Source organism: Echinops telfairi, unplaced genomic scaffold (assembly GCF_000313985.2).
Source record: "Echinops telfairi isolate 266 unplaced genomic scaffold, ASM31398v2 ScPeMD7_443;HRSCAF=831, whole genome shotgun sequence".
Taxonomy (NCBI): Eukaryota; Metazoa; Chordata; class Mammalia; order Afrosoricida; family Tenrecidae; genus Echinops; species Echinops telfairi.
The window spans coordinates 72,709,853-72,733,477 of NW_022104341.1; the positions used below are offsets into that span (position 1 = coordinate 72,709,853).

A 23,625-nucleotide genomic window follows, 5' to 3' on the forward strand; every position below is an offset into this window, starting at 1 on the left:
CCAGTAGATCTCTGCACTCAGACTGCCCAAATGCTAACCCTTCGCGCGCCCCCTCCCCCCACCAACAACTTTGCAAAGAAAATACCTCTCCTCATCACCCCTGTCCCTGACCAGGTCTGTGTACCTTCGGTGTCCTCGGCTAACCAGTGACCCCCGCCTCCTAGCGCATCTGCCTCCTTGTCTCTCTCTGGCACCATTTCCAGCTTGCCCCCCACCCCCCAGCCAATACCCGTCCATGGCCCCGCACCGTCTCCTAGGGAGAAGCACAACCACAGGACATCGCCACGGAAACCAGCAGCATTCCAGCCGCCTCTGGTTCCCTCACCCTTCTCCTAGCTGGTCACACCCCACATCTCGGCCATGTCACCCCCTCTTGTCTGCAAAGCCTATGGACCCTGCAGCCTTCCTCTGCTAGCCCCGCCTGGTCATTTCTTCCCGGGGCCAGTGTCGCCTCTTCCTCCCGGGATTCCTGCACTCCCACTGGACCTTCCGCTTTATCTTCTACTCGCCGCCAGTGTCTGGGTGCACAGTCTTGCCAGCGATGCCCCTCCGTTGCCTATAGCTCTCATCGGCTCCCTTGTGCCCTGCAGATCAATCCTAGGCTTTCCGTGCACATGTGACGGACCTTTGTGCCCCCCTGTGCCAGGTTCCCTCTCACCAGCTAGCTTTGTGCTGCATTCTACCTCTCCTTGTCCCCCATGTGGGACCAGTCCCCTTAGCCTGTCTTGGCCTTTTTCTCGACCGATTCCCAAGGTGTTGTCGTATCCTTCTGTTCCGCTGTGGCCTGGAAGGTTCTCCTTCCGTCTTGTCCCAGATGGCCTCTCCTCTGGGAAGCCTCTGCTGACGTCTCCAGGCTGAGCAGGCTCCCTACCACTGCTCGCACGGTCCCTTCAGAGTTGGCCTCCCCTGCTCCAGCGGGAGGTCTTTGAGAGTGGGGACAGCCCTCCTCTAGTTTGCACCACGGCCCAGAGTGGCCCTCCGTGGGGGGTGGGGGGCGCTCTGGGCTGCACCCTCATCCGAAGGCTGGCTTGGCTGGGGAGGCTCTGTTTCCAAGACCCGTCCCTTAGGTGGACGCAGTCCCTCACGGACTGCCTCAGCTGCTATGTCTGAGGGCAGCTCACATTCCTCATCTGATGCGGTGGGAGGAGTGAATGGTGAAGGTGGTGCCTGCTATCTGAGAGGCTGATGTTTTGAACCCTCAGCCGCCGCTCTATAAGAGAAAGGTGTGCAGCTCGCTTTCTTAGGGGTTGCAGCTTGGGATGCCCAGGGGGTAGTTCTCCTATGTCCTACGGGGCCACTAAGACTCCAAGGGAGTGGGTTTGGTATCCTGGTTGTGGTTAGGCGCTGTTGATTTTCAACACCCCCACGGGACAAGGCAAAACTGCTGCCTAGGGTCATCTAGGCTGTAAGCTTCATGGGAACAGGCCACCAGGTCTGACTTCAACCTCTTGGTCAGTGCTTAACCATGGGGCCACCAGGGCTCCTTGCCGCTATCCCAAGCATTAATGTTGGTAAACTATCTCAAATGCGACCTGCCCCAGAGATGAGCAGGCTCAGAATCCAGGCTCGTCCTCCTGGGCAGTGAGCTCCTCCGCAGTGGGGCCTGGGAGAGTCTCCTCTGTCCCCTAGCTGGGGTGTGAGCCCCGTGTGGGACTAACAGGCAGGGGCCTGGTGCTCACAGCCCAGAATGCCAGACTGGCCTCAGTGGAAGGCTGAATGTGCTGAATGTGGCCACAGCAGCAGAGGGGGCCTAAAGAGCCTAGGTCCCCACCTGCTGCAGCCTCCCCCTCTCTGGGATGTGGTTCCCAATCTCAAGGGGAGGGTGGGAGGGTGTCCTCCAAAAGGAGGGTCACTGGGGAAATCTTCCTGGAGGAGGTGAGCAGGAAGTCGAGTTTTGGGCGGTGGAGACCTGACTGTGGTCACTTCCAGCCTGAACACCATATGGCACAGCAACAGGGGGTGGTGCCCAGCGAGTGGACACCCAGCTGAGAGAGTGCTGAGCAGGACCTAGCCTGATGCCCCACAGAGGGAGCTGATAGGCTGGGTGATGGGACTTCACAGCTCTCTCTGCCGCATCTTAGAGGCTCTTCCTGGCCCTGGATAGAGCAGCATTCACACACACACACACACACACACACACACACACACTCACACACAACCCACTGGAGAAAGTAATGGAGTGTTGTGCTGATCAAAGATGAGACCTTGCTTTTCTAGAATACCTGGCACAAAGCAGGAGAAACAGCCATCCCAATCCAGACAATGATGATGATTTCGTTTTAGGTAGAGGCAGGCGCGAGGGTTTGATTGCTGCTGTTCTCTGCCGTGGCTTTGGATACAGCACTCTTCATCTGAGTCTCAGTGTCTGCCTTACAAACATGAAATAGTAATGATGGCTCCCCTGGGTTTAAGAAGCCCTGGTGGTGTAGTGGTTATGAGTTGGGTTGCTAACAGCAAGGTCAGCAGTTCAAAACCACCAGCCATTCCCTGGGAGAAAGGCAGGGCTTTCTTCTCCTGTCAAGAGTTACAGTCTTGGAAACTGCTCAATTCTGGACATCAGTGGTATCAAGAAGATTGGCGTCACCCAGGGCGGTAACTCATGATGTCACCCTCCCACACCAGACCATTCAGAATCCTTCATGTTTATTGTCATTTTAATCAAGAATAATGGGGGATACCAGTATAAATTGCTCACCTGTACTGTTTCTTAGATTATACAATTACCAACAACAAAATTGTTTTATATACGCTTTCTGCATTGAATCACTAAATCATTAGTTCCACGTTAGTAATTAACAGAGACCTTTTGCAATTTTTCTCCTTTTCCTTTAATTACCACATCATCCCCAGAAACCCTATTGGTAGAGGCTCGCAAATACTAATCACCACACTGTGGCAGCTGAAACACCAACAAAACCAGGAACTATGAAAACACGGCAGCACACAGGGACATTGGGTACTAACGACAGCTCTGGCCACAGGGCCTCAGAAGGTCCACACTACACTAGCACAGAGACTTAGCTGCGTAGCTGTTCTGATACGTGTAGGCTGGGCTTGCAGAAAGGTTTTTGTTGTTACAACCACAAGGTTATTTTCATGAGAAAGAAGAAACTCTGCTGAAACACTGCACCAAAATTTTGCAACTTTTCCACCCTGACCATGTCTGACCATGTCAGAGGCAGCCCCTCCCCTCTGCACCCCACCCCACCCCCTTCCTAGTGAGGCTTTTGAGGGGCATGTCATAGAGCCAGCTACTCAGCAGCCTAACATTTATTGAGCACGGACTGTGTGCCAGGCCCTGTCTTTAAGAAGTCTGTGCCCCCCGAAAGGGAGAAGCAAAACCATTGCTGTTCCTTCATCAGCTAGCCTTGCCCGAGCCTCTCGCCTGAGAACAGCAGACAAAGGCCTATAGCTGACCAAGGCTGCAGATACTCACTGTGTGGCCCGTGCGGTGTGATGCTCATCCCTAGGTGCTGTGAGCCCACCTTTGCTAAACCTCAGCCACGGTCCCAGGGGCTGATGATGGGAGCTCCTACTGGGGGCAAGACCCCCATCCCGACTCATGGCCCACCCGGGCAGGTAAAGGGGAACTGCCCCAAAGAGGGTTAGAGACCGTGGCTTCAAAGGCGCCTCTGGTGGGTTCTGACCACTGACTTTTAGATTCCTAGTCCGGAGGAGGAAAAGGGAGGGGCACTCAGAGGCAGGGCCAGCAAGAAGGAGGTGGGGCAGGCCGGCAGGCTGCTGTCATGGGACCCTTGCTGGAGAGGACAGCCACTCCCAGGAGCAGGGCGGCAGGCTGGCCCTGGGCTGCAGCCCTCCTGGACTGCCTGCCGCTGCCCCGGGTGGGGGGGAGCCCCTGGCAGCAAAGGATAAAATGCTGCTGAAGAACTGGGTACAGCTGCTCATCGGCTAATGAGCAAAAGGGTCCAAACAAACAAAAGGCCCTCGATCCAACAATAACGTGTGTGTGTGTGTGTGTGTGTGTGTGTGAGAGAGAGAGAGAGAGAGAGAGAGAGAGAGAGAGAGAGAGAGACTCTCTTACCTGGCTCTTTGGTCCCTCACAATTCTCTTTCTTAAATTGTGAAAATATGAAGATGTGGAATGTTTTCATCTGTCACCTCCCTCACTAACCCCCAACTCTCTCTCTCTCTCTCTCTCTCTCTCTATCTATCTATCTATCTATCTCTCAGTGGCAAGTCTCAAGGGTTAATAAGCATTAAGAGCATAAACTTTAGAAGACAGATGGATTTCCCATCATCAGAAGGCTGCAGGCAGGTGCCTGTCGGGCCCCTATCACACAGGCACCAGGTAGGGCACAGCCCATGGCAGGCATTCACTGCAGGCAGCCCTTCTCCCTGCACCCCGAAGGGCACTTGATTCTCAGCCTCAGGCTTATCAAGCGACTCTGTCGCAGCCCCTGAGGGTGAGTTCTCTGTCATGGGTCACTCCCCCACCCACAGACTCATGCCCGGTGCTGACCAGCTACACACCCAACAAGATTTTAGAGCCACTGTTTAAATGATAGTTGAGTCATTGAACCTTAAGATTTGAATGGGGTGAAGGCCTGGCCGTCCATTTCCGTGGAGTTCACAGGCACGGACTCCTGGGGGGCAGTTCTACTCTGTAACCCCTGGGGTCATCTCGCAACAGCAACCACACGAACCCTGTTTCTCTGTAGAAGAAGCTCTCCAGGCTCAGCTAACCTGCTTATTTCACTTTCCTTCTCTTGTCCCCCGAACTCACTCACCTGACATGCCTATGGACACATAGGTACACACGTATACATACAAAGCACAGAATCCTTTATCACCGCTCATGGCCAAAGCTGCCACCACCGTGGGCCTTCCATCCCACCCCTGGGCACAGGCTCTGGGCTCAGAATCATGCCTGTCATGCACGTGACCTTCTTCTCAATCTCAGCAGTGCAGGGGATGGTGAGCCAGGTCTGGCCAGGAAGTCACTGAGGCCCAGAGACGCCCGGCAGCTTGTCCAAGGTCAGCCAGCACACCCTAAGGGCCGGGCCAGCCAAGGCCAGCCTGGGGAGCAGGCAGTCCTGGTGGGCCAGCCCGTACCTCACAAACAACAGTGTGGGCATTCTGCTAGATGGCCGTGCCCAGCAGAGCACCGGCCAGCCAGCCCGGGGTCCCAAGCACAGCACATTCACACATGCACACACACAGAGGCACACACAGCGGGGGAGGCCAGCTCCAGGGGTCTGGAGACAGGTCCTGCCCTCAAGGACCAGTTCTTCCTGCACTGCTTGGCCTCTAACAAATCCCCCACGCCATTCCCCCCTCCGTCCTTCCTCATCCTCCCCTCCTTCCCTTAGAAGCAGAGCTGCCTCGAGGTCCTGGATTGGGTTACACTGTGCCGTACAGACAGCCTCGGTCTAGCTGCCCTCAGAGGGTGGGTGGCAGGTGGCAGTGGGGGTAGGGGGCGGTGACTGTAGCTCCCACAGGCTGGGTGGCCCGGGTAAGCTAGCTAACCTCTCCCAGTGTCCGAGGGTCCCTACTTTCCTCCAAGAAATGCAGTCGGTGGTACCAGCCCAGCAGGGCCCAAGGGCAGGCCCACCCCACTGGGCACTGAAGAGTAAAACCTCCTGGATAGAGAGTCAACCTTACGGGGGCCCCCAAGATGCCCCTAACTGTATCCCCACCCCATCTCTTGCTCACGTCTGCCCCTTTCTGCCATCTCCCCTCACCCTGGCCCAGGACCAGCCCGGCTAAAGAGCAATGACACTGTGGAGACCCATTGAGAGTCAGGAGCCAGGGTCAGGGTTCAGCCCCAGTCCGGTTCCCGCCTCACTGGGACGGTGAGCAGGGCACCTCGCTCCTCAAGCCCCGTTTCCGCTCTGTCAAGTGATGGGACTAGGGAGGTGGTGTCAGGGACGGGAAGGCATTGGAGAAGTGGGGATGGAAGAGGCCGGGAAGGGGCCTCGGGCTGGAGGCAGTGCACACGCATGCACGTGGAGGTGGGGAGTCACCTGCTGACTACCAAGGACGCTGCTGCAATAACTTGAGAACCGTCTGCAAACTGACTTGCAAAGTTTGGGTTTGAGGGGGAAAAGGCAGGATGGTAGACCCGCAGACACGAACCCACACCCAGCCTGACATTTGCCTGTCACCATCGCATCATCAAGTGACAAGTGTGTGTGTGTGTGTGTGTGTGTGTGTGTGTGTGTGCTCCAGAGTCGAACTGCCATGCAGAGTTTTCTTGGCTGTGATCCTTTTTGTTTGTTTGTTTGTTTGTCTGACATGAGTCGGGTGACGGCTCACGTTGTAAATCAGTTTTACATCTGGCAGTCCATAGGCACGTGGCTTTGTGTCCTTGGTTAGAATCCCCACCGCGCACCATTTCTCACTCCCTGCCTCCCGGCTTCTCTGCTTCCCTTTGCCCCTTCCTTCGTCATCCCTCGGAGCTGGTCCTGGAGTAAAGGCTGCCTCCTCATCTCAAATGGCTGGTGATTCTAAGGTGTGGCCACCTCACCAGTGTTGTTCCCCTTGCAGACCTGTCTTCTGTTTGGCTGACGGCTGAGCCTCGGGAGTGAGCTCTCTTCGGGACCTCAGGGGTGACCAAGGGCTGTGGTCTCAGAGCTCCGTCTGTCTCTAGCCCACAGCAAGCCCGGGCTGCGTTAGGATGCTGAGCTTGGCTCCAGGTGTCCTCGCAGCCTGTGGTCCCTTTCACAGCCATGGCAGGGGTGTGTGCGTGTGTGCAGGGTAGGGGGGGCTCTATGGAAGCAGATCACTGGGCCTTTGGGTGGGGCACTGGGTGGGTTTGAACCACCAGCCTTTCAGTTAGTCGTCCATGGCAGGGGCAGACAAACTTTTGAGACAGAAGAGCCAATCCTGTCGCTTCCAACAATTAAAAAAGTATCCGAGAGCCATCGGGGCCTTTGTACCCACCAGTGAAATCCCTCCCGTGATCTGAAAAAGAAACTATGGTAGCTGTGTCTCCAGCTTCCACATTATTTCCCAGCCGAATCCGGGCCAGGGCACACTGTCTGCATCACCCTCGGGCCTCACACGCCCCTCCCCCAGGCCGACGGGTTGGAGTTGGTTCAACCAGGAAGGAGATGCTGACGCTGAGCACCGGCACTGTGCGCTTTCCACCCAGGATCCCGTCTGATCCTCACGGCGATGCTGGCAAGTCCGAGCTGCTGTCTGACGTGAGCCCTGTGACAGATGAGCAAGACCGAGGCTCCAGAGCTCCAGGCCACAGGGCTAAGGGCGGCTCACAGGGACTGGATTCAGGACTTGCTGGACATCAAGGCCCTGGCTCCCATGTCATCTCAGGGCCGTCTGCTTGGAGAAAGAGCTGCTGGTTTCTCTGCCATAAGCAGTCCAGGAGGCTTTGCAGTTACCCTTTGGACACACCAGCCGCTCCCACCCCCACCCTGCACAGGGAAGATGAGGCTTTCCACCACCTGAAGAGTCCGGTCGTCTCAGTAGCCCACCAGGGCAGTTCCACCCTGTCCTGGAGGGGCGCCACGCCTCAGAGTTGACTGCATGGCAGTGAGTTTGATTTGGGTTTGCTCTGTCAGCAAGGGTCACTGCTTTCTTTTGGCTTCTTTTCTCCACCCTGACCTCACCAGGCTGAGGACTGGCTCTGCCCTCTCGTGGCAGGGAGCAAGAGCAGACTTCCGGTCTTTAAAGGTTGGCAGCCTCACAGACCCGAGGGGCAGCTCCGCGCTGTTCTGCAGGGCTGCTAAGAGTTGGAATCCACTCGAGGGCTTGAGTCTGTCTCCTGGAGCCGGGACCCCAGAGGCAGGGCAGCCTGTAGCATCACCTGCCCCCACCAGTTCGGCTGGAGAAAAGAGCTTTTCAGTTGAGGGTGGGAGCCGTGGTGGTGCCATGGTTACGCTCTTGGCTGATAACCAACACGCTGCCGGTTTGAGCCCACCCAGAGACTCTATGGGAGAAAAACTCCAATAAGTTATGGACGAGGCCAGAAACCGGATGGGGCACCCCCCCCTCCACCCCCCGTGTGGTGGAGCCCAGGGGAGAGTTGAGGATCGCCTGGAAGATGCAGAAGAGCAACAGGTGGAGGGCGCAGCATTTCAAACCCCTGCCACCCCCACCCCGAGAGTTGCTGGGCAGATGCAGAGGGTAAGAGGTTTCCTCAGACCCACAGAGCCGCTCTGCTGGATTTGAACCCAGGACCGGACAGGGAGAGCTGTCTTCTCAAGGAAGGACAGTGGCATAGGACAGTGGTTCAGGTGGCCCTGGAGACATCGCCGATCTTGGGCACCAGCACAAAATGAAAGGGACCCACAGGGCTGGCCTGGAGCAGGACTGGGAGGGTGACCATGGGGGGGCTGCCGGCGGCCTGCTCAGAGCTGAAAGCCCAAGACAGAGACCCAGAGGGGATTCACTGCAGATCACCACCCCCGTCCTAGAGGACACAAATGACTTGCCCTCCATGACGAACCCAAAGGGGGGCAGTTCAAACCCAGCCCCCAGACCTCAGAAGAGCCACCTGGCGTGGGAACGGACTCACCCCCCCACCCCCGCCCCACTGCCCCACTGCCATACCTGTGACCCAGGCAGGCCTGGTGGGGTCGTCCGTTTATGCCCAGACTGGACACCCCCCCTCCCCCGGGGAGTTAGAGGTCCACTGGGACTCCAGTCCCATCACTTTGTTCTCTCTACACCCAGTGACGCCGGCCTCTGAGCCGTTTCTGTGTGGGAGGGGCCGGGGGAAGGGTGCTCTGGGCACAGAGGGGAGAGTCTGCTGTGTCACCACAGAGAACATTCCGGTTATGCAGGAAGAGCCCAGTCCTTGAGGCCTGCCACCCTTTGACTTCTATTTCTGCAGCATCAGCCTTCTCGAGGGCAGTGTGAGGAGGAAGGAGCAGGCCCGTGGCAGGGAGACTGATCTGGTCGTCACCGGAGCTGGGCCCCGGCTTTTTCTCCACCTCTGTTTCCTCGCCTGTAAAGGGAGGCAGGTGCGGCCCCCAGCTGCCATGAGAACCCAGTGCCAGGGTGCAGATAACCATTCTCTGTCCCCTTTGTCACGCCCTCCTGCAGGGAAGTTAGTCAGCTCTCACGAGCCAGTTCTGAAACGTGGAGCCCAGCTGTCACCAGGGACAAAGTTCAAACCACAGGCAAACCTGGTCCTGAGGAGCCACCGGGGCTCTGTACCAGCCTGCCCAGTGTGGCCACAGAAAGCCTCAGGTCGATTCCACCGGTGGCGCCCCCACAGGTTAGAGAGGAGAACTGCATGGGGCTTGCTTGGCTGTCCTCCTGACCGAAGCAGATCACCAGGCCTGTCTTCCCTATCTTTCACAGAGGCACTGGTGGGATCCAACCACCAACCTCTAAGTAAGTAGTGGAGCACACACCCTCCACACCACACAGGACCTACGTAGATTTGTAACCGTCGGTCTAGTCCAGGGGCCCGTAAACTGCGGCTGCTGAGCTATATGGGCCTCTGCTGGTACATACTCTAAAGCCAAATGAAAATGAAACTATCAGAGTTTCTTGCGAAGGATCATATTCAGCAAATGGTGATTCCGTCTGTCTCTGAAAATAGGTTATGGCTCTCGAATCATTTTTAAGTTGTGAGGGATCGGCTTTTCTGTTTCAAAAGCTTGTCGGCCCTGGTTTAGCAGAAGCTGTTGAAATCTCTTACGGTCGCCATATTCCCCCCACCAGATTTCTTTCTTTGGGGGTCCCCACTGGAAGTAAATGGAAAAGTTTGATCCACTCGTGTACCTGCCCAGCTTGACACAAACCAACTCCTGTCCTGGTTTGCTCGAATCCTAGTGTGCATGGCCTGTGAGTTTGGCACTTCAAGACTCCAGTCCTCAGGTTTCCCTGGGGATCATAATGCCTAACCCTCCCACTTAACAAGAGATACATCTGCCAGCCCCTCCTCTCTCCACTCTCAGTGGGGTGGCCCTGCAGAGGGAGGGCTTAGTGCTGTGGCTGGTTAACTTCGGGGTGCATTAAGAGAGCTGGTACGGCTCAGATTGGTGGACCCACTCCGAAAGCTTCTCTCAGTGGGTCAAGACTTAGCACTGCTCTCTGGTGGTGTAGTGGTTACACGCTGGGCTGTAAGCCTCATGGTTGGCAGTTTGAAACCACCAGTCGCTCCTCGGGAGACAGATGGGGCTTTCTACTCCCACCCAGTCATAGTCTTGGAAACATTGTACAGGTGGGTAGCGATGAGTCAGCATCGACTCCATGGCAGGGAGTTAATGGGCTTCCCACGGAGCACTGGTAGTATGGGTTGCTACCCACAAGGTCAGCAGTTCAAAACCACCAGCCACCCCTCTGCTTTCTACTCCGATATAGACCTTGTGGGTCTCAGAAACCCACAAGGGCTGTTCTACTCTGTCCTATAGGGTCGCTGTGAGTCGGAATTGACTGGATGAGAGTGATCAGCATCCCAGGGGACGCCATGCTGCAAGGTCAGGGTCCAACTTTGAGGACCACTGGATGAGCAGAATGAGGAAAGGGGAGTCTGGCACTAAGCTGCCGGGTCCTTAGTTCTACTGCTTTCTGGCCATGCTGGTCTGGGCGTGTCTCTAGCCCCTCTCTGTCACCGCAGCCTTGTTGGTAAAAGCAGGGATCCTACTGGTCTCTGTCTTGCAGTGTTGTCTGGCTGGTCGGATGGGTTAGCATGTGTCACTGTGGGCTGGGTGCATAGTAAGTGCTCAGGATGAGTCACTGTTGCTGGTACCGCCAATAGCCCGCCAGGCTGCGGCTCAGGCTTATATAGTGGCCATGTGACATAGAGGACATGGCCGCCCCTCAAAGAGGGGGAAGAGACCCACGTCACATGCTCACAGGGACTCTGTGACACTGTCTGTGGAAAGGGGCTCTGTGCGTGGGGGACTCTGGACAAGGCCAGGTCCTTGCAATTAGTTGTGGGAAGAATGCGACCTGCCCTCCAGTATTTTATTATATAAGCAAACCTCTTTCTTTACTTCTCCGAGCCTCCGTTTCTCCATCGCTACAATATTAGCGAGGGCCTCCATGGGGCTGGAATCTGTTTTGAGAACCCCAAGTTCTTCCCACCACTCTCAACCAGGATCGGAGTCCCCAGCAGGGGCTGACTGCCGCTTACGTACTAATCTATAGTGAACAGTGGCACATGGCTTCGAAGATGTGGTGGGGGGAAAAACCACAAAAAACACGTGAAGCTATTCACTGCTGAAGTAAGCACAGGTAAGCCCGTGGCTGCCGTGATCACTGGGTGCTCCAGCCCTGTCAAGAACTGTGCATTTGAAAAGAGGCTTTGATTCCATAGGAAGATGCCGTGGGATTGGGAGAGAGGCCTAGGAGCAAGACCTTTGATAGGGTGAAACTATGTGAAATTGTTCACTGGAGATTAATAAGGTAAGCACATGCTTTCTTTGCTTATTGGGTAACCCAACGCTGCATTCTCACCTTTAGCTTGTTCCAGAGTCTGGGTTTCAGGTAGGGTCAGTACTGATGAATGGCCCGGCCCAGAACAGCAGCCTAATTGGAGAACCCTCCAGTTTGAAGCCTGCGCCAGCTTCCCAAGCCGACCAGTCGCCTCTCCTAGACTCCAGGGTCCTCTCGCCTACAGGGATGTGATGAAGATTAAACAGGAGAAATGGTGGGGTGTCCTGGCAGAGCCTCGCCAGGCCAGGCGACAGCCCTCAGCAAAGGCGTCTCTGCTTCTGGCAGACGCCCTCAGAGACCCCTCCCGGGCTGCCTTCAAGCATCTTGCCTCTGGGAGCCATAAACTCTGTAACTGAATTCCTTGCAGCCATAAGAGGTTTTGAAGCAACTTTATTCTCTGGGAGAGAGGTGGAACAGCCCCCCTTCTTTCTTCAGGAGGGGAGGGGGCAGTTAGAGGCCTGTTTAATTTAATTTAACGCACCGTGGCTTGCCAGGTTGCCCCTGGTAACAGCTTCAGTTGCTGCTTCAGTGACAACCAGAAGGATTTTAAAGAGACAGCCCGGGCCAGAATTACACAGTCTCCAGCAGCTTCACCACGGGGAGAGAGGTCTAACGCCCAGGTGCTCTGTGCAGGCCATTAACCCCATGCCATCTCCACTGCCATCACGGGCAACTCCGTGAGACGCCCTGCAAATGTTACTTATCAGTTGGGTTTGATGAGGATAGTGTTTGGGATTGGTCCACAGTTGTCACTTGGCTATTTATTTATTGATTGATGCAATATCTGTCTTCAAGGTGAGAGGAAGCAGCGTGGGCATGCTTAGGAGTTGTCCCTGCAATTCAGACATCCTGCCACCAGGTGGTAGTATTGTATATGCTTAGTGCAGACTGTAACCAGGTGTGACCTTGAGGAAGTCACTTCACCCCTCTAGTCTCAGTGTCCTCAAACAGGTTCCATGGGTCAACTGAGTGCTGGATCAGGAAATCTCGAGTTGACCTCTCAGTCCTGCCCTGTGCTACTAACTGGGGTTTGGAGCTCGTGGTTTAATCTCTCACAGCCGGGCGGCTGTAAACTTCGGAGCCAGGAAGAGCCTTGAAAGCAGCATGTTCTCCCATGCTGGAGCCCCATGGTGCGGGGAAAGGTTCCAGGCCCCCCAGAAGTGGATGGTGGGTTCTCTGGAGCCTCAGCCTCATAAGAAACTAAAGTGGACAGGCTGTCCTGGGCCCTGCGTGCTTAGCTGGAGCCCAAAGAAGAAGGAAAGGGCCAGGTGTTTGGGAAGCGTGTGTCCCAGCAGGTGCTGCCCTCCCAACTCCCGCGAGGCCAATACTGCCACCCCACTTTGCGGCGGTAAGGACATGGCCTCGCCTGCAGGCTTGCCCACTTCACTAACCGCCATTGAGCTGATTCTGACTCACAGCGACACCACTGGACAACACAGAACTGCCCCTGTGGGTTTCTGAGAATGTGACTCTTTACAGGAAGCCTCCTCTTTCTCCAGTGGAGCAGCTGGGGGTTTTGAACTGCTGACCTTGAGGTCAGCCGGCCAGCAGGTAGCCACTGCACCACCAGGGCTCCTCTCTCACACAGTAGGTGCTCAGCGATGCGAGTGGAACTGTTCGCATCCACCCAGCCTGAGGGTGAGAGGGTGAAGGGAGGGGCCGGGACTGGGGGATGGGGGACATGGTGAGAGCAGGCATGAGCCTGGAGATGAATGACAGGAGAGTCATGCAGAGGGAGGGGAGTCCCAGGCAGAGCTGCTGATATGCACTAGGGGTTTTATTGGTTTTCATTAAAATTCCTTCCCGAGGCAGGAGCAGCTACTCCCATAAATAACGGCATAAATATTTTATCTGGTTCCCAAGTCGGTCTAAATGCAGGGCAAGGTTGGCAAGAATCATAGCAGGGGAAACAATTCAGGGGGCGGGGGGCCAGGATCCAGCTACACTGGACTCACTTAGCATGCCCTGAGGGGCTTTCTCAGAAAGGCTGAGGGAGGGGCCGGGGCTGGCGTTTGGATTGCCAGGCAGAGAGATGGCAGCCTGTGCTGGTGGCACAGAGGCAGGGTTGTCCAGAGCGCAGTTGGGGAGCCAGGTGGAGGGAGCAGAGCTCGGTCAGTGGGACAGGAGGGGCAGGATTCACCGGAAATGCACTTCACACCCGCTCCGTGATGGGCACCCAACTAGGAGATTTTACACCCATCATTACCACCAAGTGCAGTGACTTGCCCAAGGTCTCTCAGCCAGGACTAGGGTCAGGGGTGCTGAAGGCCAAGCCCTTCCACGACACTGGCTGGCTGCGAGGGTCTCGGAGGGGCGCTCTGTGTGCCCTGATGACAGCAGCTTAGCGGTCCTCTGCCTCCTCAGGTGCCCATGGAGGAGAAGAGGGGCTGGTACTTCACCATGGCAACGCTCTTCATCAGGTCAGGCTGCACGGTGTGGCAGGGGGACCCCAGGCCGTGGGGCGAGGGGAGCCTGGGAGGGGCTTGAAGCAGCCTGGGGGCAACCAGGAGGAGGGGCAGGCCAGCCACGTGCCCTTCTTGATCCCAGGCTAGATGGCATCTCCCTGGAGCTGGGCAGTGAGGAGCAGAAGCGACTGCCAGCCTTCAACCGCACGCTGACCCTGCTCCGGCAAGTCCTCAAATCCTCAGACCCCCACCATCGAGGTAAGGGCTGGCGGGAGGGGCGCGGGGGTTGGGGCAGCCTGTGCCTGGCTGGCCTGTATGGATCACAACCTGCTGACCCCACCTCCAGCGCTGTCTCCCTCTCTGGGACCTTGGCACCCCTGTCTCTTGTTGGTTTGCTCGGTGCAGTTATGTGAGGCCTGACGCCCATCTGTGGCTGGGGGAACGGGGGCTCTGTTGGAGACAGGCCCAGTCCGTTTCCCACAAGGCCTCACAGCTGGAACAGGGACCAGGGCTCCCGGGGTGGGGGGGCGTCACAGGATCCCTGTGCCTTAGATGAGGTCACCAAGTGACATGCTAAACACTGAAAAGTCACACCAAAGAGGTGTTCGTTCGCTCATTCATTCATTCATCACTTGCATATCCCCACCTCCAACCTCTCTCTCTCTCCGTCCCCGGGACACTCAGTGATTTCATGTCACTCTCCCTGCGGATAAGGAGCCCTGGTGGCATAGGGGGCTATCAATAGGGCTGCTAACCGCTAGGTCAGCAGTTTGAACCCACCGGTTGCTCTGAGGGAGAGAGTGGAGGCTCACTGCTCCTGTAAAGAGGTAGTCTCCAAGTCCACAGAGGCAGATCTGGTCAGTCCTGCAGGGTCACTCTGATGGCGATCACCACTAGCACTGAGCTCCATTCAGTTCAGATCCCATTCCTCTGAGGCAGTGGTTCTCAACCTGTGGGTCGCGACCCCTTTGGGGGTTGAATGACCCTTTCACAGGGGTCCCCTGATTCAGAATAGTAGCAAACTTACAGTTATGAAGTAGCAACGAAAATAATGTTATCGTTGGTGAGGGGGTCACAACATGAGGAACTGTGCTGTTTAAGCACTCCGTTTGCTAACGGAAGGTTTGAGGTTCAACCCCACGGGTCGTCCTGTGGAAGAAACCTGAGGCAGTCTGCTTCCATAGTAAAGATGACAGCCTGTGGGGAGGGAGGGGGGCGGAGAGGGAGGAGCTGATGCCAAGGGCTCAAGTAGAAAGAAAATGCTTTGAGAATGATGATGCAACATACGTACAAATGTGCCTGACACACTGGATGGATGGCTTGTGATAAGAACTGTACGAGCCCCCAGTAAAATGACTTTAAAAGCTGACAGCCCGGGCACCCTCGTCTAAGACCGCTCTTTTCCGACCTGCAGGGTGGCTGGGAGTCGGAACGGACTCAGCCGTGGATTTGGATGTTTTCCGGGTGTGGGAGGAACCCCCTTTGTCAACATGGAGACCGACAGCCTGGGGTGGGGCTGGCTCACCCCCCATGCAACTCTCCTCCCTCTCCCACTGCCCCCTTGAGACCCCTCTCCTACTCGCCCCACAGCTCTGGCCTGGTGCTACCTCGGGATCCTGATGGAGAGAAAGGCCACCTTCTCCACCACCCCCCTGGGCGTCCACGACTGCGGGTACTCGGGGACCGACCCCCTGGACTGCTTCGGCAAGGTGGGAGCCCCAGCCGCACCCACTCCCCATAGGAGAAGGGGCCTGACCCCTTCCCCCCACAGCTCCCCACCGTGTGCCCCATCCAAAGGAAGGACCCTCACGCCAGACTTTCTCTGGAATGCCCCATTCCTCCTTGACTAAGACTAAGGCCCTCCCCACGCCCAGCCCCGCGGCCCACGTGTCAGCTGTTCAGTTTCCAAATACACCCCCACCTTCTCCTGTAGCCTTCTGTCCAATGTCGTCCCCTCCACAGGAGTTCCCTCCCTCCCCCACTGGCAGAGTGGAAAGAAGGAGGGTTCAGCTGGGCCCCGTGCCCCTTGCCAGCTCTGCCTAGTTCTAGGGCCAGCACTGCAGGCAAGCCACTGAGCGCTCAGCGCCCCGGCGTTCATTGCTGGTCTGTCTGCCCATAGGTTGCCAAGTGGCTCTCGAGGTAGGCAGTGGGCAGAGTTGTCCACTGTAAACATCACAGGGTGCGGCCCAAGCCTCCCCACAGGCACCTTGGTTTGGGGGACAGCCTGGTGTCTGGAGCCTTCCGGGGAAGCCCAGGGCCCCATGGTACTCTCCGCTGTGAGCTGTCCGCAGCAGCCCCTCCCTGGGTGAGGGAGGAGCAGCTTCTCAGGGAAGACCATGGATCTGGCCTGGCTCACCAGTGTTCTGAGAGCTGCTTCCAATGCCGCAAATGCACTCCTTCCTTGGGAACCCCCTGAGTGGCTGTGCTCAGGGAGGACCGGCAGGGGCCCTGCCCCAAAGGGGCACACCTTCTCACGGGCAAGGCACACAAGACCCACCGGGCAGCCCCGCTGAGGAGCGCTCTGTCCCAGGTGGAAGCTGGGGGCTGCCTCAGGGTGGGGGAGGGCCCTGGCCTCCTCCTCCTGTCCCCGCAGACACAGGGAGGGGTCTGCGCGAGGTAAACCTGGCAGTGACTCTCAGGAGTTGAGTGCCACTGGGCTGTACCCACAAGTGTTGGGATCCATGATGCGTCTGAACTTACAGGCAGGTGGCTTTGGGAACACAAGCCCTGCGGTGATAGGGCTTCCTCAGAGGTGGGGGTCCCGTCGGTGAGGCACTGTGTAGCTGGTCCTAGGGGTGCAGTGGGTTGCAGTTGGGCTGCTAGCCACAGGTTAGTAGTTCAAATCCACCAGCTTCTCCATGGGGGAAAATGAGGCGATCGGCTCCCGTAAACCCTAGACGGGGACACCAAGAGTTGGAATCGGCTGGAGGACAGTGAGTTTTGAGTTCGGCTCTCGCTAACCACAGACAGAGCCTGCTCTTCTCACACACACGGAATCCAGGAGCCGGAATGGGAGTGCTGATACCAGAGGACAGGGGGAAAGGAGGGAGAGAGGGGAGGACGGGGGAACCAATCACGATGATCGACACATAACCGCACCCCCCAGGGGAACAAATAAAAGAAGACACATGGGGGAAGGGAGACAGTAGTCGGTGTAAAATATGAAAATAATAATCATTTATCAGGGCGTTATGAGGCTGGGGGTGAGGAGGGGAAAAGGAGGAGCTGATACCAAGGGCTCAATAGAAAGTAAATGTCTAGAAAAGAGTAATGGAAACATATGTACAAATATGCTTGATACGATTGATGAATGGATCGGTTGTATGATGTAAACAAATTTTTAATTTAAATTTTAAAAGCATCTGCTCTTCCCCTTGTCCCCTCCCCAGGCCATCGAGACTGCCAGGGGCCAGCCCCCCGTGCTGAACCGCCTGGCCAAAATCTTCCACTTCCTGGGGAAGCAGGACATGGCCATTGGAACCTGCAACATGGCGCTGGACGTCCTCCGGGACCCGGAACTCAACTGGCAGGCCTACTGCACACGGGCCAAGGTACCACTGCCCCCCTCCCCATCCTAGCCACACACCAGCTCCCAGAGCCCAAAGGTTATGGATGCTTGGTGGTGGCCAATTTGTGTTCTAAACGGCTGGTGAGTGAATGAAGGGGGCCTTGCCACACGGCAGGACATCCTCCCGCAATACCTGATCCGGGACCCTCTAGCCTCTGCTTGATCAGCACCCAGACTGCCCTAGGTCCCCGTCTGGTGGCAAGCCACTTACCATTCTCAGCCCCCAGTCCCCAAACTGTAGGGTTTGGGTGACTACCCACGGCCATCGCGTGGATTTCGACTCACAGTGATTCAGTGGACGGTGGAGAACTGCCCTGTGGGTCTGAGACTGTAACCCCTCCCGGGAGTAGAAAGCTGGTCTTTCTCCCAAAGAACAGCTGGTGGTTAGCAACCCACCGTGTAACTGCCACACCGTCAGGGCTTCAACACCGGGTTTCTGAGACTGGAACCCTTTATGGGAGCCGCCAGCGTCATCCTGCTCCCACGGGGTGGCTAGCGGGTTTGAACTGCCAACCTTGTGGCTAGCAGCTCAATGCCTAACCCACAGTGCCACCAGAGCTCCATAAGGTACGGATAACGACACCTCTTTGTAAAGGCTGCCAGAAGTCAAATCTGAAGCCCGTTTCCTGGCGTGCAGGAGGTGGTGTTGAAAGGCAGAAGGTGACCTGGTAGGACACAGGTTAAGCTCTCAGCTGCTGACTGAAAGGTTCCTGGTCCAGGCCCGCCCTGTGGTTCCACAGGGAAAGACCTGCCAATCTGCTTCTCTCAAGGACACCAGCTGCTGTCCGTTCCGTCTCAGAGGGGCCCGAAGGACAACAGAACCGAACGCAGCCGCTCCGCGCCATCCTCACAGTAGTTGCTGTGCCTGCGCCCGCTGATGCAGCGTGGTGTCGTGTCGCTCCATCTCCCTGAGGGCCTTGCTCTTTTTCGCTGCCCCTCCACTTCGCCAAACACGATGTCCTTCTCTACGGACTGGGCTCCCCTGACCACAGGTCCAAAGCACGAGAGACAAAATCTAGCCATCCTTGCCTCAAAGGAGCATTCTGGCTGTACTTCTTCCAAGACAGACTTGTTTGTTCTTTGGGCTGTCCGTGGCACTGTCAGTGTTCTTCTCCAGCACCGCAATTCAAATGCATCCATTCTTCTTTGCTCTTCCCTGTTCACTGCTCAGCTTTCCTATGCATAGGAGGTGATTGAAAACACCGAGGCTTGGGTCAGGCGCACCTTAGTCCTCAGAATAACATCCTTGCTTTCCAACATTTTAAGCGGTCTTGTCAAGGATTTCATCTTGCTTGAACCCATGATCAATGCTCTTTGAAGGAGTCAAGAGACCAAGCGACGTATTGCATTGGGTCAACCTGCTGCACGAGACCTGCTAAGAATACAACCTGGGAAACTCAATAGGATGCTTCTGTTCCATCACCTGGGGTCAAGATGGATCAGACAGCACCTAACACCACCACCGGAGCCCTGATAGCATAAGTGGAAGTTAGCAGTTCAAAACCACTAGCCACACCTAGGAGGAAAGACGAGGCTTTCAACTTCTGTAAAGAGTTGTAGTCTCAGAAACCATAAAAAATCACTACCATTGAACCAGTTCAAATCCACAGCAACCCTATAAGGCAGGATGGAATTGCTCCTTAGGGTTTTCAGGACGACAGATTCTTACACGAACTGACAGCCTCCTCTCACCCTTGCATAGAGGCTATTGGGTTTGAACCACTGACCTTGCCCTTGGCAGCCCAATGCTTATCATATTACGCCACCAGGGCTCCTTACACATAGAAGCAGTTCGGTGCAGTGAGTCAGTGCTTTGCCTCTGAACACATCCCGTCATGGTTCGAAATCCCACTTCGCCACTTAAATGCTGCTGGACTTTAGGCAAAATACTCCTGCCCAAATGCTGGGGCTCAGTTTCCCCCTCTGTAGCATGGAGGCAACAGTATCTACCTCGTAGGGTTGCGGTGAGCATTAAATTGGATTTTGTGAGTGACCCTCAACACATACTAAGCTGAGATGGCATGACATTAGTGCCGAGTCAAGGCACATTTAGGACCTGACTCACAATCTTTTGAGGTCGTCCCTCTGTGGGCATTCAGCTCAGCAAGTGCCAAGTTTAGCCCCCCGCTAGTCCCAGATCAGCCTCCTGCAGTGCTCACATCTGCTCCAAGAACCCAGACTCTGGTTGACGTCCCTCCAGGCAAAACAGCGCCCCTGTCCTCCCCAGTACCTTTGCTGGGACCTGGCGGCCAGTCTGCTCTCCGTCTTGCTGTCTGTGACATCACCATTGGGCCCACAGTCAGAAGGCCGGGAATCCTGGAGGCACTTCTGTGACAGTCTGCGTTTGCCAAGGGCTTTCCTATCCGTGGATTCATGTCATCCCCACAAGACTCCTCTGAAAGGCCGGCATGTCCTTCTACAAAGGAAGCTGCTTGAGCTCAGAGAGGTAGCAAACTCACCAACGTCCTGCATTCAAGTCCAGTCAGATTCAACTTAGACTCTCCTGCTGTTCCCGTCACTGCAGACCTGACTCCTGTCTTCCCAGCATGCTTGCTGCCTCCCAGCAACTCCAAAGGGCACACTTCCGGCTCGGATGACCAGACTCGCAGCAGGCTGGGGCGAGGAGGAGAGGAGAGAGGGGGAGAACTGCATCAGCTTCATCCGTGCTGTGACCTATCAGCTCCATAGGGAGCTGGCCGCATGACCTCTCATCTCCCTCTGCCAGCCCCTTGCCCACTCCCTTCTAGCCACCCTGGCCCCTTCCTGACCCTTGGCCTGTGAGACTGGGTCTTGCCTCAAGTCTGACTTCCAGCAGACGTCCTCCCTCACCTCCTAGAGGTCTTCACACCGCAGGCAGCCTCTAGTGGTCGATTTACTTAAAATGTCAACCCTTTGCCAATACTGGGGTCTACCTTGCCAGGCAGGTGTTCTCTTTAGCACGTGTTACTCCTTAGCATACGATGTACTTACCTCTTTACTGTTTACTTAGTGCCCAGAACAGTAGCTAACAGAGTAAGCTCTTGATGGAGGAACTGAACACCCACTATAAGCTATGAGCCCTGCTGCCCTGGTGGTTATTCTTTGGGCTGCTGACCTCAAGTATAGCAGTTCGAAATCACCAGACACTCCATGGGAGAAAGACAGGGCTTTCTACTCCTGTAAAACTGCCCACCAGGGCAGTTCTTTTTTTTTTTAATAGTTCATTGTATTGGGGACTCATGCAACTCTTATCACAGTCCATACATCCATCCATTGTGTCAAGTCCACTTGTACATTTGTTGCCATCATCATTTTCAAAACATTTTTCCCCTAGATGACTTTAAAAAAAAGTCATTTTATTGGGGGCTCATACAGCTCTTATCACCATCCATCCATCCATTGTGTCAAGCACATTTGTACATTTGTTGCCATCATCATTCTCAAAACATTTTCTTTCTACTTGAGCCCTTGGTATCAGCTCCTCCTTTGTTCCCCTCCCTCTCCCACCCTCCCTCCCTCACAGACCCTTGATAATTTAGAGATTTTTTTTCTCATGTCCTACACTGTCCTACCTTTACCCACTTTTCTGTTGCCCATCCCCTTGGGAGGGGGCTATAGGTAGATCATTGTGATCGGTTCCCCTATCTCCCCCCACCTTCCCCTTACTCTCCTGGTATGGCTACTCTCATTATTGGCCCTGAGAGGTTATCTGTCCTGGATTCCCTGTGTTTCCAGCTCTTATCTGTACCAGTGTACATGCTCTGGTCTAGGCGGATTTGTAAGGTGGAATTGGGGTCATGATAGAGGGGGTGTGGGAGGAAGCATTAAAGCACTAGAGGAAAGTTGTATGTTTCATCAGTGCTATACTGCACCCTGGCTGGCTCTTCTCCCACTGGGGCAGTTCTAACCTGTCCTCATACCCTGTGCTATGAGTTGGAATCCACTCAACAGCAGTGAACTAGGCTATGGCTTCTCAGTAGCCATGGTAACCCCCAGGGAGGACATCAGTGTACTCGTTTTTCAGAAGGGGGAAATATAGCTTACAATATATCTTCCAGGTCGCATGGCTAATGAGGGGAGGGGAGAGCCAGAGTTCTAACGCAAGTCCAGCTGAATCCAAAGCCCAGGCTCCCCAGCCCACGGTGCTGTCTTGTAGCCTGAACCTACCCCAGTGGCTGTAAAGCATTGATACCTCTCACAACAGCCACCTTCGCTTTCTTACTTCCTCCTGCTGGAATCTCTAGATGTTCTGAACGTTGCCGGTGTGGCGGGGAGCAGGGAGGGAGACAGGAAGTGGGGATGGAAATGGGAAGGGTCTGGAGTCCTTCGTAATTCCACATGTGTAAATCGAAGCCTGTTCTGTCCAAACTGCTGGCTCACAGTGGAGACAGGATTTGAAACATTGCCCGATCCTGTGCCACCTGAATGATGGCGGTTGTCTGAGCTCACTGTCGTGACGAAGGTCTCCCTGAGGGTGTTCATGGTGACGCCGTCCTGTGGGACAGGCCCCCTCTCCACGGCACCTCCATCCCAGTGCCCGTGTCTCCTCTCTCCGCGCGCATCTCACCACAGGCAGTGGCTTTGTCTGCTTGCTGTTTGCGATGCGCTCGCCTGCCAGAACGTGAAGCCCCGCCGGGCAGGCTTCATCCGTCTTGTTGCCACTGGCCCTCCTGCCACGGGGGCCCACGCCCCTGGGGAATGAACGAGCGAATGACTGAAGGGCTCTTCCGCTGTGGCCTCCTCACTGTACCGCTGGGGAAACTAAGGTCCAGAGGGGGCAGCCGCTAGTCCATGTTGGCACAGACGAGCACTGACTGCCGGCTCCTAGCTGCCCTACAGAACTGCCCCAAGTTACCACTGTGAGAAAGGGCAGAAAGGAGGACGGGGGTCCTTGCCTTGAGATGCTCCCTGATCGACTCTCTCTGTCGGCAGATCCACATCAAAACTTACCTGCATGACCTGGAGCGGGCCAAGATGGGACTCGGGGGCATGCCTGACAGGAACCACCTGGCCTGCGCCAAGACTGACCTTGAGGAAGTGGTCAAGGTGTGCCCAGGCATCAAGACCTACCTGGACATCAGCCAGGTAAGGCAGCCTCTGAGCTTAGCTCTGGTCGATGCATAACCAAGAATGTACTCCATGCCTAAGGAGCCCTGGGGGTGCTGCTGGGCTGATAGCCACAAGGTTGGTGGTTCAAAGCCACCAGCCGCTCCACAGGAAAAAGAGGAGGCTGTCTGCTCCCATAAAGATGTCTCGCCTCAGAAACCCTGTGGAGGGTCACTGTGAGTGGCACTCAGCTCTAGAGCAGTGGGTTTGGGGGTTCGGCTGGGTCTGACCACTGAGGAAAGAGCGGGGGTAAGGCACTCCCCCTGCCTCGTCACAGTCCCGCCTCTCAACCATGCTGATGGACAGCGTGACGGGCAGGACCTGGCACTTTCTACACACCGACTAAGTGTGCATTCAGTAAGAAGTGCCGTCTGTGCCTGGGGCTGCCAAGGTGGCCACCATGTCCGTTTTCCCAGGGGAGAGTGAGAGTGGAGGGGCAGGAACTGACATCTGAGCACAGCCTCTCTTTCCCACCTGAGGATCCTGCGAGGGGGAGGGGACACCGTTTGTGATTGCTAGCTGTCGAGGGGGCCTGGATGAATGGATGATGACTGGTTGGTGAACGACCGAATGTATGAAGGAACAGATGGACGGATGGAAGGATGGGACCGAGAGTTCGTGACCTCCAGGAGGAAAGCTCACCCCTCAGCCTCCCGCCACAGGTGTACTACTACATGGGCGTGGACGCCGTGCAGGAGCTGATGGCGGTGGACGAGGCGGCGCTGAACCAGGCCCTGGTCTTCCTGGCCAAGGCCAGTGAGTGCGAGGTGGGCGCGACGCTGCCAGAGCTGCAGCTGCTTCGTGGCAAATGTCTGCGCATCAAGGGTGAGGAGGCCAACGCAGCGGCCTGCTTCAAGCGCGCCGTGGAGCTGGACGACACAGGCTCCTGCCACACCGAGGGCTTCGGCTGCCTGCTGGAGGCGCTGCTGGCGCAGCGGAGCCAGGAGCTGCTGAGCGACAGCGAGCTGGGCCGCGAGGTGGACGTGTGGCTGCGCCGCGCCCAGGACAAGTACCCGGCGGGGCGCCTGCGCCAGGAGCTGCAGCGCGTGTGGCGCGGCCACACGGACGAGGTGCTGGGGCTGGCCCGCGCCTTGGTGGCCCAGGGCCGGCTGGCGCTGGTGCGGCTGCTCTTTGAGGCCATGGAGCTGGAGGGCGAGGGCGCCGCAGACCGGCCGCTGGCCTTCTGAGAAGCCTG

General features: G+C 56.2%; 1 protein-coding gene across 1 annotated transcript in view; it reads left to right on the top strand.

Moving 5' to 3' along the window:
- The window catches only part of TTC22 (tetratricopeptide repeat domain 22), a 24,322-nt gene extending 705 nt beyond the window's left edge, over window positions 1-23,617 (top strand). Inside the window, exons 2-7 of the mRNA XM_004699644.1 lie at window positions 13,737-13,792; window positions 13,920-14,035; window positions 15,368-15,486; window positions 17,167-17,328; window positions 22,257-22,409; window positions 23,093-23,617. Of these exons, the coding sequence (XP_004699701.1) occupies window positions 13,737-13,792; window positions 13,920-14,035; window positions 15,368-15,486; window positions 17,167-17,328; window positions 22,257-22,409; window positions 23,093-23,617 (1,131 nt within the window). The remainder of the gene's footprint in view (window positions 1-13,736; window positions 13,793-13,919; window positions 14,036-15,367; window positions 15,487-17,166; window positions 17,329-22,256; window positions 22,410-23,092) is intronic.
- Window positions 23,618-23,625: the final 8 nt, after the last annotated feature.